The 13,106-nt window shown below is 32.4% G+C and overlaps 1 protein-coding gene across 1 annotated transcript in view; it reads left to right on the forward strand.

Annotated features, from left to right (window-relative positions):
* Positions 1-4,223: 4,223 nt before the first annotated feature.
* The window catches only part of LOC121422488 (26S proteasome non-ATPase regulatory subunit 12-like), a 29,553-nt gene continuing 20,670 nt past the window's right edge, over positions 4,224-13,106 (forward strand). The window contains exon 1 of the mRNA XM_041617570.1: positions 4,224-4,399. Coding sequence (XP_041473504.1) covers positions 4,310-4,399 — 90 coding nt within the window. The 5' untranslated portion in view covers positions 4,224-4,309. The remainder of the gene's footprint in view (positions 4,400-13,106) is intronic.

Consider the following 13,106-nt stretch of genomic DNA (forward strand, 5'->3'; position numbering starts at 1 on the left):
CAAAGCTATATGATTTAGTGTAAGTTGTGAGTGTGTAGGGAGTTGTAAGGTGAGTGTGTAGGCTAATAACCTTCCTCTAATTCTAATTAACCTTTAAAATAACCTTTTATCATTTTTTCTTGTGCAATAAATATATGTGCAAAAGAGATTATTTTTATTCTATTCAGGGAAAAAAGTCATCTTTTGCAAAGTATTTTTTTATTTGTCGATTTATATGTTTTTTCCCCCCTTTGCTTTCACATTGTTATGGAAGAGAAATTAGGCAGTTAACTTTATTTGTAACCATTCTAAAATATTTGTAATATCATTGATATTGATATGTTTATTTGTATCGTATACATGTACAGAATCTTGATTTATATGAATTGTGATTGTAAACTGATTTGTAATTGATTTGAAAGAGGAAGAAAAAAAATAGTATTCAAAACAAAAAAGTGAGTTGTTTTTGTAAGTTTGTTTGGGTATGGGGGGCAGACAAAAAGGGCTATTTTCCACAGCCAATTTTGTTTTCTATCCATATTAATTATGAATGTGTTATCATTATATGTATTTTGCTTGAAGAAGAGAAGAATAAAGAAATGAGATCTTCAATAATGGGTTCATCCATTTGAATGGACAAAACGTAATGTTTTTTGCCCCTCTGTATGTAAAGATGGGGAGATAAAGTTTTCAACCTTTTCAAAAATTGGTTTAGATCGTTTTGATATAGAAGAGATACTCGATTTTTTTTCCCCATACATTTTGAAAGATTCTGAAAAAAAAGAGGGTCAAAGTATCAAAGACAGCGATTTAAATTTAGGGTAGGGTTTTTGCCTTGCAAGACATCACATAAAAAAGAATCTCTTTAGAACGGATTATACCCAATGCAAGAAATCTTAAGGAAAAGTACAATATAACCATCCCCCCAAAAGAAGATATTTCTAACCTTTTTAAGACCACGAAAATCCACTCTGAACAGAAGACTCATAGAATTTCAACAATATACACACAAATATTTGTATTCATTTGAAATGAAAAAAATATATAATTTATGTTCATTCTGCAGTAAGGAAGAAGAAATGTATTTATATTGATATATTTATATATATATTCATTGTTTTCCATTCATTATTTTCATATAACGTCGCCTCCTATTTTAAATCTGGGTTCTTCACCGTTTCCCACTGTTAACAAATTTAGATGTTACTGTGAGTACTCCTTTTATTTTCTCCCTTTTAATAATAAAAAGAAAGTGTCCTCTGCCTAATAGGCCCTTTTGTCTTGGTTTATCCCTTGTCTTGTCAAACATGTCAAGCTTTTGTTAAGTATAGGAAATAGGCTTTCTTTTTATATATTTTCTCTTCCACTCAGTGGCGTAACGATGCTCCGATTTTAAAAAGATACTCCAGGCTGAAGATTATATGATTTGAACACATAACGAAAAATCAGAAGAAAAAAAAACATTGAAAAATTGATAAAAATCGGACAAGCAATAACAAATCTATGACACTTTAAAGATATGCAATATTCCAGTGAAATAGTTCTAGAAATGTCTTCATGAATATTCAGTGAGCAAACTGAGATGGCATTATATCCACACTGTTCTTTTGTATTTTATTATATGGTTTATTCAATTTTTTTTCTGCCAAGAATTAAAAAAAAATGGATTGACAACTGATTTAGTGCATTAGATATTAATTGCTATAACTTAATTCATGTTCATTGGGCGGGGGGATGGGGGCGCTTCGGCCCCCACTTTTTCCAAAACCGTGTACAAAAAACGTAGAAATGACCATATGATTGTGAGTTTTGCATGGTCAGCCCCCCCCCCCACACACACTTTCGGCTCTGCCCTCCCACTGTGAAAACCGTTCAGCTGCCCCTGAATTATTCACCGGTTTATGAAAAATGAAACAATGATGATTTCATGTTGAACATTAGAAAAAGGAAAGAGTGGGTGTTACTGACAGTCTGACATTTTCAGTCCACCTAATGAATATTCAAGATGATATAATATTGTTTTGAGAAAACATTGCTAAACTTTAAAGTTCAATAACTTCGTTATTTGTTATCAGATTATATCAGATTTTCATCCTTTTGTTTTGTGAATTTTCCTCTATTTGATTAGAAATAAATATTTCCAGCCCGGAGTACCCCTTTAGGCAGCTTAATTTGATCATCGCTTTGTCACCGATTCAAGTGTCCGAAGCATAAATACATAGACAATGATTCTCTCTTGATGAATATTACGCTGTATTGCACAGAAGAGATTCCCAGTGACAAACATTTTTGCAAAGGCATATCATTGCTTTGACGTTGCCAGCGAGAGATTGGAAAAAATAATCTAGGTGATCCAGGATAGGATGAATAAAATTTAAATGACTTATATTTTCAATTTCAAACGTCATTTGAAAGCAAAGTTTTAATTTCTGTTATCAACATTCTGTTTTTGTACCTATTTTGTTAATCTGTTTAAGCTTGTAATGAAAAAAAAATCAATCAAAGTTTTTTTTCGGTAGGCCTATAATTTGAATCAAACTGAAAATGTTATTTTACTGGCATGTATTTGAGCTCATTAAGGGGGAATACAGCCTTGGTCATAAAATGGTGTGTTGAGAAAAATAAATAAAATAGAATGTTGAAATAGCAAAAAGAAAGTTATGGCTGTTTCAAAATTGAGATCCCTAAGACTATGCAGATTTAAAATTGGCAACTGGGTAATTGACAAGGGGCAAGGGCAACTTCCCATAGGCCACTATATACTTAAAGGACCAGTCCACCCCCAACAAAAACTTGATATGAATAAAAAGAGAAAAATTCAACAAGCATAACACTGAAAATTTCATCAAAATCGGATGTAAAATAAGAAAGTTATGGCATTTTAAAGTTTCGCTTCATTAAAAAAAAAACAGTTATATGCACGTCTCGGTCGGTATGCAAATGAGGACCTTTAATTATAGTCGACTATAATTTCTTCATTTCCAAGGGGATCAACACTTTACAAGCTTTGCTTTTTAGTGGATCTCTCATTTCCATTTATGGTCTGTATTATACTGGTTTTTTTGTCTGTTTTACGAAGTAAGAATGCCCTTCTGTAAAATTGTACTTGATTTTTATTGCTTTATATTACTTTGTATTAAAGGGGAATGAAAACTTTGAAACAAATAGGCTTGTGTAGAAACAGAAAAATCAAAGAATGAGAATAAAGAAAGTTTGAGAAAAATCGGACAATAAATGAGAAAGTTATGAGCATTTAAATATTGCAATCACTAATGCTATGGAGATCCTCCCATTGGCAATGCGACAAGGATGTGTGATGTCACTGATGAACAACTTTCCTTTTGGTGGACTATATACCCTCAAAATGTCTCTTTTTGCTTTTTCTTATGATGATACAAACTCTTTATCCATGATGTATTTCAAAAAAATATGTATTACATGCCCTCATGTAGAAAGAACACATGATCTATGGATAGATGTGATAAAAGAGGCAATTCAAGTGAAATATATACTAAAGTAATGGGGAGAGTTGTTCATCAGTGACATCACACATCCTTGTCGCATTGCCAATGGGAGGATCTCCATAGCATTAGTGATTGCAATATTTAAATGCTCATAACTTTCTCATTTATTGTCCGATTTTTCTCAAACTTTTGTTGATCTGTTTCTTCAATTTTTCTGTTTTCACACAAGCTATCTTGTTCCAATGGTTTCATTCTTCTTTAAGTTTTGAATGCTGGAAATGAAAATAAAAAGAATTGAATTGAAAAAGAAACGAGGAACTGATGACATCACCCACTCATTTATTATATGAAACATGAAATATTTTTATTTTGTCGTCATTGTCATGTGAAATGAAGTTTCATTCCTCCCTGAACACGTGGAATTCCATTATTTCAACATATTAATTAGTGTCAGCTGGCAAACTTATATCTCTTTTATCCATTTGGAGAATGATTCAGTAATACCTGGCGTTGAATAACCCGCAGTTGTTTTTTTTCATTTGGAAAATAAGAAGAAGGCCTACTCCCAGCCTATATCTATCACGCAACAAATCTGCATGTTTGAAATAATATATAGGATTTAATTATTAACCGAACGAAAAATATAATTACTTTTTTTCAATCAATTTATTTTTTCAATATTAGCCCAACAAAAAATCGTATCTAGTAGGATAATATTAGGCCCATTAAAGATGAACCTCTTTTAGAGCTTTTTTTTTCTTTCGCAATTGGTCTATTAATAGATATCGTAACCGAAAGTCTAAGAAGATCAGAACGTGAAAATCTTTGCACCAAAAATTGAATATTAGGTTTAAAAATAGGTAAAAATGGCTGAAGATGGCAGAATACAGAAAATGGAGGTGGATTACACAGAGACAGTGGATAAGAGAATACCAGAATGTGAGCAACTTGGAAAGGTGAGGTGCTAATAACTGGTAATATTTGTGGGCGACAAAGTCTGACAAATGCAAGTCATCGATTGAGTGATGGACCCATTAACTGCAAATGGTGTTGGTTTTACGTTTGGTTTATGCTGCGCCTGGCTTGGTGCATTGGCAATGACAAACTGTGGTGTGTGGTTCTGAGACTCAGCTATGCCCTAGCATTTTAGCAAGGCTCCACCAAAACCTTCATCTAATTTTTTTGGTGGCCCGATATTAAAGTTTGGTGATCGGCGCGGTGGCCCGAAATTTGCGAAAAATATAATTGTAAATTGAAGAAAAACATTAACAACATAAACAACAACAACAAAAACATTAAAAATCAATATTAAATTTAAAACAGACTTCTGAAAAAAGTGAAATACGATTCAGCAGCCACTTTTACTTTATTTTCACCTTGTACATCTTGACATGTAAACCAAGGCTCGACATTAGCGGTGGCCCGGGGCCACCAAAAATTCATCTCGGGCAACCATTATTGAAAAATGTTAAGTTTTGGTGGCCCGAATCGGGCAACCAATAATTTTCAAAGTAGCGCAATTTTTCTCCCGATTTTGCATGCATTTATCAACTTTCTACAGGGTGATTCCATACGTGTCGTACGGGACATTTAGAGAACATTTGACAGTTTTTGACAAGAAAAAACAAAAAATATTCCAGTAACTATAGGTGGTCATCAACTACTACCAGAGTGTAAGAAAAACCAAGACTTAACATGACTTGAATTCACATCCTGTATAATACAGATTAAAAATAGTAATGTCTCGTACGGACGCAGAAAAAGTGGCTTTTTAGAAACCTCAAGTTTGTACTCAAAAGTCTGTGAGTTGGGCAGATAAATATCATAGAAACTGAACTCAAATTGACACTCAATTACCCAAGAACAAAAACATTTATAAAAGAAAGCAAAATAACCATTCATGAATAAATAAAGCAAATTATAATTTTCGAGAACATTGTGGCGTACGGGACATTCAAAAATTGTCGTACGGGACATCTCTAAATTGAAGCCAAACTTTCTTACTTTATGTCACTTTGACTTCTTCAATCACATTATTTGGCTGATGGTAATGATAATCCTATCAAACTAAGACATTCATTAGGTTAGAAACCGCTATTAGGTGAATATTTCTGTCAATATATCATAAACAAAATAATGTGTCGTACGGGACAATTGTGTGTCGTACAGGACACTTCTGTGTCGTACGGGACACTTGTGTGTCGTACGGGACACTTGTGTGTTGTACAGGCACTTGCGTGTTGTACTGGGCAGCCTGAATAAATAAACATGAACTTTTTATCAATCAGAAGGAGCAATGCCCCTAAATTCTTGCTTATTTATGAAAAAATCTTTTAATAAGTAGTCATTCAGGACAATACAATTAAGTAACCTCAATATATACAATTGGGAACAATATGTTATATTTTTTTCATGATGGAAATGTACAAGTGTTCACAGCATTTTACAAGCCGAAAAACTTCAGGTTTTGTGTGAAGTTATATTTTAGGGAATTAATTGATGATTTCCAAACACTAAACAATGAATGAATGAAACTTTGTGTAAAATATGGGGCTAAAATGTTTTAATTTTTTTAAATAAAATGTATATCTACATGATATATGTCACAACTGTCACTTTTTTGCTTTTTTTAGTCACAATTAATTTTTTCTAAAGAAATGCGGTTCTACTTTTTCAAACCCATCTGCATTTCATGAAACCATATGGTTTGTCTTATTTTCCAGATTTTTTTTACAACTTGAAAAAAGTAAGGAGTTTCAATACTGTATTTAAAAAATAGTGATCATCAAGGGAAGTCCAAATAGATGATCATGATGATTGATATGTATTTTTACATCTTATAATAATTCCACATTAGCATGCAAGAGGAAGTCATCTTCCAGGCTAGGTTGAAATGATTATAAAAGTTTTCTTTTCATGCTCAATGAAAAGAAATTAACCTTGCTCTGATCAGTGAAAATCACCAGTTTAGCTGAAGGGATTCACAAAAGAATAAGCCTACATGAAATCAGTAAAAATGTTTAGATTCACTTATTTCATGTTCTATGGAGATAAACAAAGTCCTTTTTCAGTTCACTTTATGTTAAATCAATTAAATGAATTTAAATATGCCTACTATTTATGGTTTCTGAATCCAAATCCTGCAATTAAATGCATTATTATATTGTGTGTCGTACGGGACATGTCCCGTACGACACAGTGTGTGTCGTACGGGACAACTTTTAATAGGACAATAATTGAAAAATGAAGGGCAGTAATTAGATCCTTATGGGATAAATCGATCACCCATGGGTCAAACAAAGAGAAACTGATTTTATGAAATTGCATCATCAAGAATAAAATTGTAGGAAAAACTTTTTCATTGTCATGTGTCGTACGGGACATTGCCAAAAATAGGTTCGGAAAAATCAGGGCTGCCCCTATTATGGATCATGAAAATGTTGTAGATATTATTTGGAACCATCATTGATATATTATTCTATTGACCTGCAATATTTTCAATCTTCTCATGCTTTGCAAATAATTGTTTCAGGCGGAATTTGTACTTGACTATTCAATGAGCAAAATTATTGAAAATTTAAAATTCCATTGTTCTCCCCAAAAAAATATATCTGTCTTCACTTTTGGTTAAAAGTCATAATTTTCATAATATTTAGGTATCATAGTCAAATATTACACTACTTATGACTTATTGAAAGCATGTTGAAATTTATGATAATTTTGACGTTCTAGTGTGGAATCGCCCTACAGTTCAAATTGCAAGTCTATTCGTCATGCGCCTTTTTTGTTAATCTACACACAAATACACACACACAAAGATTGCATAGTCATGACAGTATGTAGACCTACCGCTAGCATACAGTAACTATTATTCAGCCGGTTGTCTGGCTGAGCTTTGCATGCGTGAAACCACTGCAGCTGGCTGTGCGCTAGCAGACTATTCAGACTCGGGGAGCTGCGATGCGAAATGTTACTGCTAAGAAATCTTCCCCAGAACTTTGAAAATCTACGTCGAAGTCACATTTTACACCAATGAAATGCCCTTCTACAGTTCATATTACTGAAGCCTGATAATTTGCAAGCATTAAAAGGAGGAATTATGACCTCTCTTTTGACTCAAAAAGACCGATTTCCAAATGCATTAATACACATAAAACACTTAGGTGAGTACATCACAGTCCCACATGTGCATTTGTATGTATGTTGATATTTGGTTTATTTTCGAAGCTGTCTTGAATAGACAGCTTCTTTCTTTCTTGTTTATAAATGACTTCTTAAACCACTCCTAAGGAAGTAAATAATTTGGGGAGGCATTTTATTGATATGAAATGTGAATTTTTTCCATCATTTTGTCAAATATAGGGAAAGAATTTTCTCACTGTTTTTTCCAGATAACTTTTGCCGTTTTCTTATTTTTTTCTGTCATTTTTTTTTACAGTGATTAAACCATTTATACCCCTTCCCATTGAATATGCCTGATTAAAGAACATGTTTCTACTGAATAATAATAATAATTTTCCCATTTTTTCTGATAATTTTGTCTTATTAATTTTTCTTACATTTTCTTTTGTTTTTTTCTCAATTTTTTTTCCTGTTCTTTGTTTTTTCTTACTTCATTTTTTTATTTGTCTTATTTCACTTATTCATTTTTACAATTTTTGTTTCTTTTTTCAATATACTATTCTAAAAATTATTTTTGTTTATTTCCCCCTTTTATACATTGTTCTAATTCTGCAGCATATTTTCTGTGATTTTCTCCTGCTATAATATGCTGGAAAATAAACTGGATTTGGGGCCTGCATAATCTAGGTTTTACGATCAAAAAGGAAGAAAGGAAAAATCATTGTTTTGTAAATCAATCTGAGTTTGCTATATGCACTATTTATTTACTTTACCATTATGAGTGTGTGTCTATATGGAGATTAAAAGTCCACACAACCTGGGAACAATACAATTCTTTTATTCTCTTTCAATCATTTCATATTCACAATGATAGAACAATTTATATATTACCACAAAATAAGCAAAGTAAAATAACAGCAAGCACGATTTACGTACAAGATGTACAAAGAATAGTGGTACATGGTAGTGACTGCAGAATATTTCAGTTTGTTTTATTCATTTTTAATTAATGTTTTTCTTTATATTTTTCGGGCCACCAAACTTTACTAATGGGCCACCAAAAAAAATCATTTGAAGGTTTTGGTGGCCCGAACGGGCCACCACCAAAAAAAGTTAATGTGGAGCCTTGTGTAAACCCTGTTTCGTGTTATTTTAATTTGCAAATTGATTTGTGGTTAAATATAAATTGTTCTATCATTGTAAATTATGAAATGATTTAAAGAGAATAATCAATAAATGAATTGTATTTTTCTCAGGTTGTGTGGACTTCAAAAAATCTCCATATAGTCACTCATTCAATGAACAAGGTTATGATACAAGATAGTCAGACACACACTCATAATGGTAAAGTAAATAGATTATGCTTAAAAAACTCAGGTGTACAAAACAGGAATTTTTCTTTTCTTCCTCTTTGAATCTTAAAACCTAAATTATGCAGGCCCAAATCCAGTTTATTTTGTTTTCTCTTTTGCAGCACACATGTATTAGGGTGTCCAGATCATTTTCTATTTTTTTAATTAAAACAATATATACATACATTCCTATCTACCATAGATACAAATTTATCTTACGAAAACCACTTACCAAGGTTAGTTATGATGTAAAATCATCCAGGGAAGCTATATTTTGAGGAATAAATTTTAATTTTTACCAAATAAAAATGCTCCGATATTCTGCATGAGCCCTTGAAAATCAAGTTCTGGCACTGTGGTAGTAGTTTGCCAGGTATAGCACCGTAGCGACCAATAAGCATAGACGCATGCCAGTTGCTGTATGAAAATTGCTGATGCGTTTAGTATGTATGGTCCATTAGTTCGATCAAAATTGCATAGATTTTAATTCAAGAGCCACAATATCAAATTATTTGTGTTTCTTGATATATTTCCTTTCTTGTTTCTTTTGTATTTCCTTCCCTCCTTTCTTTCTTTCCTTTTCTGTCTTTCCATTTATATGTCCTTTTCAATCTTACTAAAAATCCTTTACTTTTTATTTCCATCCCTCTTTGTTTCTCTATCCCCCTCTATTAATTTTTTTTTCTTTCCTTCATTTTCTTTTTTTCATTATGTTGTATTCAAATGTTTGTTAGATATAGAATTATTTTATGATTGAAAGATATTTTGAAATAAAAAAATAAATTAGTACTTCACTTTCCTTCTCTTCTTGGTCTTTCTTTCCATTTATTTGTCCTTTTAAATTTTCTTAAAAATTATTTACTTTTTGTTTCTTTCTTTCTCTCTCTATCCCTCATTTCTTATTTTTCTTCTCTCTTTCCTTCATTTTCTTTTCCTTTTTATTATGCTGTATTAAATACGTTACCAGGTATAGAAGAATAAATAAAGAATAAATGCTTCACTCTTATTTCAGAGATGTATTCATCATAGGTGATACTGGAGGGGATTATTATTATTTTTTTTTTTTTATAAGTATCCTTCCTTGAGGTTTTTTATGAGTTTAAAATTTCATGTTTGATCATTTTGAATTATTGTTGTTGTTATCGAAATGTAAATTGGGTATTTGTCAACCATCTTATTTGTATTCTGCTAAATATGCAACCTTGCCTTGGGATAATTTTTTACTGAATGATAATATCCTCTCTTGTTTTTCTTTCTTTCTGTCTGTCTGTCTGTCTGTCTTTCTATCTTCCTTCCTTCCTTCCTTTTTCTTCCTTTTAATTATTTATTTCTGTTTTCTATTCAGTGATTCCGCCTTTTTATTGTGTGCTGCAATCCCCCCATAAAAAAACATGAATATGATAAGAGTAAATTAATTAAAAATTATATTTACAATGATACTGGGTCATGATAAGTAACGACGCATTTTTATAAATAATGTTACCGAAATGCTACATGTATATTCTAAAATGGGATGCTCTCCAAGACAAGAGAACAAGTAGCCATTATATTTTTGTTTGAAGAAATACACAATATAACTCCATGAAATATAAATCAAATCACTTCCAAAGCATCCTCCATGCCAACAAACAGAAAAACAGACAGACTCATGATTTAAACTTCAAATAATAAAGCAAATAAGGACTGCTATAAATATTCCCTCTATCCTCTTACGATTGTAGAGTGGAATTCACTTTCTCCCACTACTAAAAATGCATCAGATCAAGCTGCATTCAAAAAACAGCTTAGCAAAAATATGCTGATTAAAAGAAGTAGGGGAAGGCAGGTTAAGTTGTGACAATTTTTGCATTTTGCATGTTAGAATTGATATGACTAATAATATTGTAGTTGTAGGTACATTACCTTTAAATTTGATTCTTGGGAAATATTTTTGACCTATATGGGTCAATCCACGTCAAATCAACCAATTTTCAGACAATTTGTCACCCGACCCCTTTCGATTTTCTTTAAACTCGCGCCAAATGTTCCCCCAAATGTCTGACGGAAAAATCTGAAATATTTTGCCCCAAGGTCAAACGGTTGCTAAGATACGGCCTCCCTTAGCAACCAATTCGTGGCCAAACAACCAAGTTTTAAAAAAATTTGCTATTTTTGATCGACTGCTGCAACCAAGTTTGATGAGGTAGAGTGCTTATTTTCTGGAAATTGGAAGAACTTTTTAGTCTTAACATGCACAGTATATTACGGCACGGATCTGACCAGCCGTTATTGCGCACAAGGTCGCCGAAAATGGTGTTAAGCATCCAAGTCAGTGATTTCGGGTGCATGTTTGGAAGCTCATAACTTCCAAATTCAATTAGCTTCTAGCCCAATATCATGCATATTTGAAGACTATCACTTGCTCAACAGACCTACAAAAAATTGGCCCAAACGTGCACGTCGATTTCTTGTAGGGCGCCCTCAAAGTTGGATTTTTTCTAAAAGTTGCCAAGTTCAAGGTCACAGATCACCCCTCGTCCCATCGAGGAACAACACCAATTTCTGTATACTGATAGACAATTACCTATATTTTCATGGGATACTTAAATTTTTTGTGACCGAAATGTTTAATAGCTCGTTTACGCATTCGAAAATGGTCGTAAACACCCCAAAACCAATGCAAAACGATACATACAGGTTTATCAGCACACTTTACATTGCAATAAATCAGAAATGAAAAGCCAACAAACACTGGTATTGTCTGTAATGGTAGGCTGTAATAAGTACTAAAAGGATATGCGTCACAAATAGTTTGACTTATTGGCAATGACCTTGAAAAATACAACTGAAAATCATTATAAACAATAAATCAGGTCAATTTTCCATGATTATAGGGCACTAAACTGTATTTACAAGTACTTTCACTTGTGTGTCATTTCAAAACGAATGATGATTTCAAGCTGATAATTGCAAATCCTGTTCCTTTCAGGTTGTATTTTAATATCCAAATAATACATAAAGTCACATCTGTATCTTTTGACCTTGACATTGATCTAAAAATAGCTGAAAAATGCCTTAAAATTAGAATATTCACAACACCCGTGAGTTTTACAACACATGTCAGAATTGATTTTCTCACAGACTAAAAGCCTGATCATGTTGATATTTGCAGTACTGATAGTCCATAATGTGTACTTGGATGATCTTTTATTAATTCATTCTTTTTCACACCACAATGACCTTGAAAAAATGGCTGAAATTCATCCAAAAATCTTTAATCCGCCAATATCCCACCATTAAAGGTTGTTTACACCGACTTTCACTTATGTGTCGTTTCAACACCAATGATGATTTTAGGCTGATAATTGCAAATCTTGCTCCTTTTAGGTTGTATTTTAATATCTAAATGATACGTAAAGTCACATCTTTATCTTTTGACCTTGACATTGATCTAAAAATAGCTGAAAAATGCCTTAAAATTAGCATATTCACAACACCCGTGAGTTTTACAACACATTTCAGAATTGATTTTCTCACAGACTAAAAGCCTGATCATGTTGATATTTGCAGTACTGATAGTCCATAATGAGTATTTGGATGATCTTTTATTAATTCATTCTTTTTCACACCACAATGACCTTGAAAAAATGGCTGAAATTCATCCAAAAATCTTTAATCCGCCAATATCCCACCATTAAAGGTTGTTTACACCGACTTTCACTTATGTGTCGTTTCAACACAAATGATGATTTTAGGCTGATAATTGCAAATCTTGTTCCTTTTAGGTTGTATTTTAATATCCAAATGATACGTAAAGTCACATCTTTATCTTTTGACCTTGACATTGATCTAAAAATAGCTGAAAAATGCCTTAAAATTAGCATATTCACAACACCCGTGAGTTTTACAACACATTTCAGAATTGATTTTCTCACAGACTAAAAGCCTGATCATGTTGATATTTGCAGTACTGATAGTCCATAATGAGTACTTGGATGATCTTTCATTAATTCATTCTTTTTCACACCACAATGACCTTGAAAAAATGGCTGAAATTCATCCAAAAATCTTTAATCCGCCAATATCCCACCATTAAAGGTTGTTTACACCGACTTTCACTTATGTGTAGTTTCAACACAAATGATGATTTTAGGCTGATAATTGCAAATCTTGCTCCTTTTAGGTTGTATTTTAATATCTAAATGATACG

Source organism: Lytechinus variegatus, chromosome 10 (genome assembly GCF_018143015.1).
Source record: "Lytechinus variegatus isolate NC3 chromosome 10, Lvar_3.0, whole genome shotgun sequence".
Classification (NCBI taxonomy): Eukaryota; Metazoa; Echinodermata; class Echinoidea; order Temnopleuroida; family Toxopneustidae; genus Lytechinus; species Lytechinus variegatus.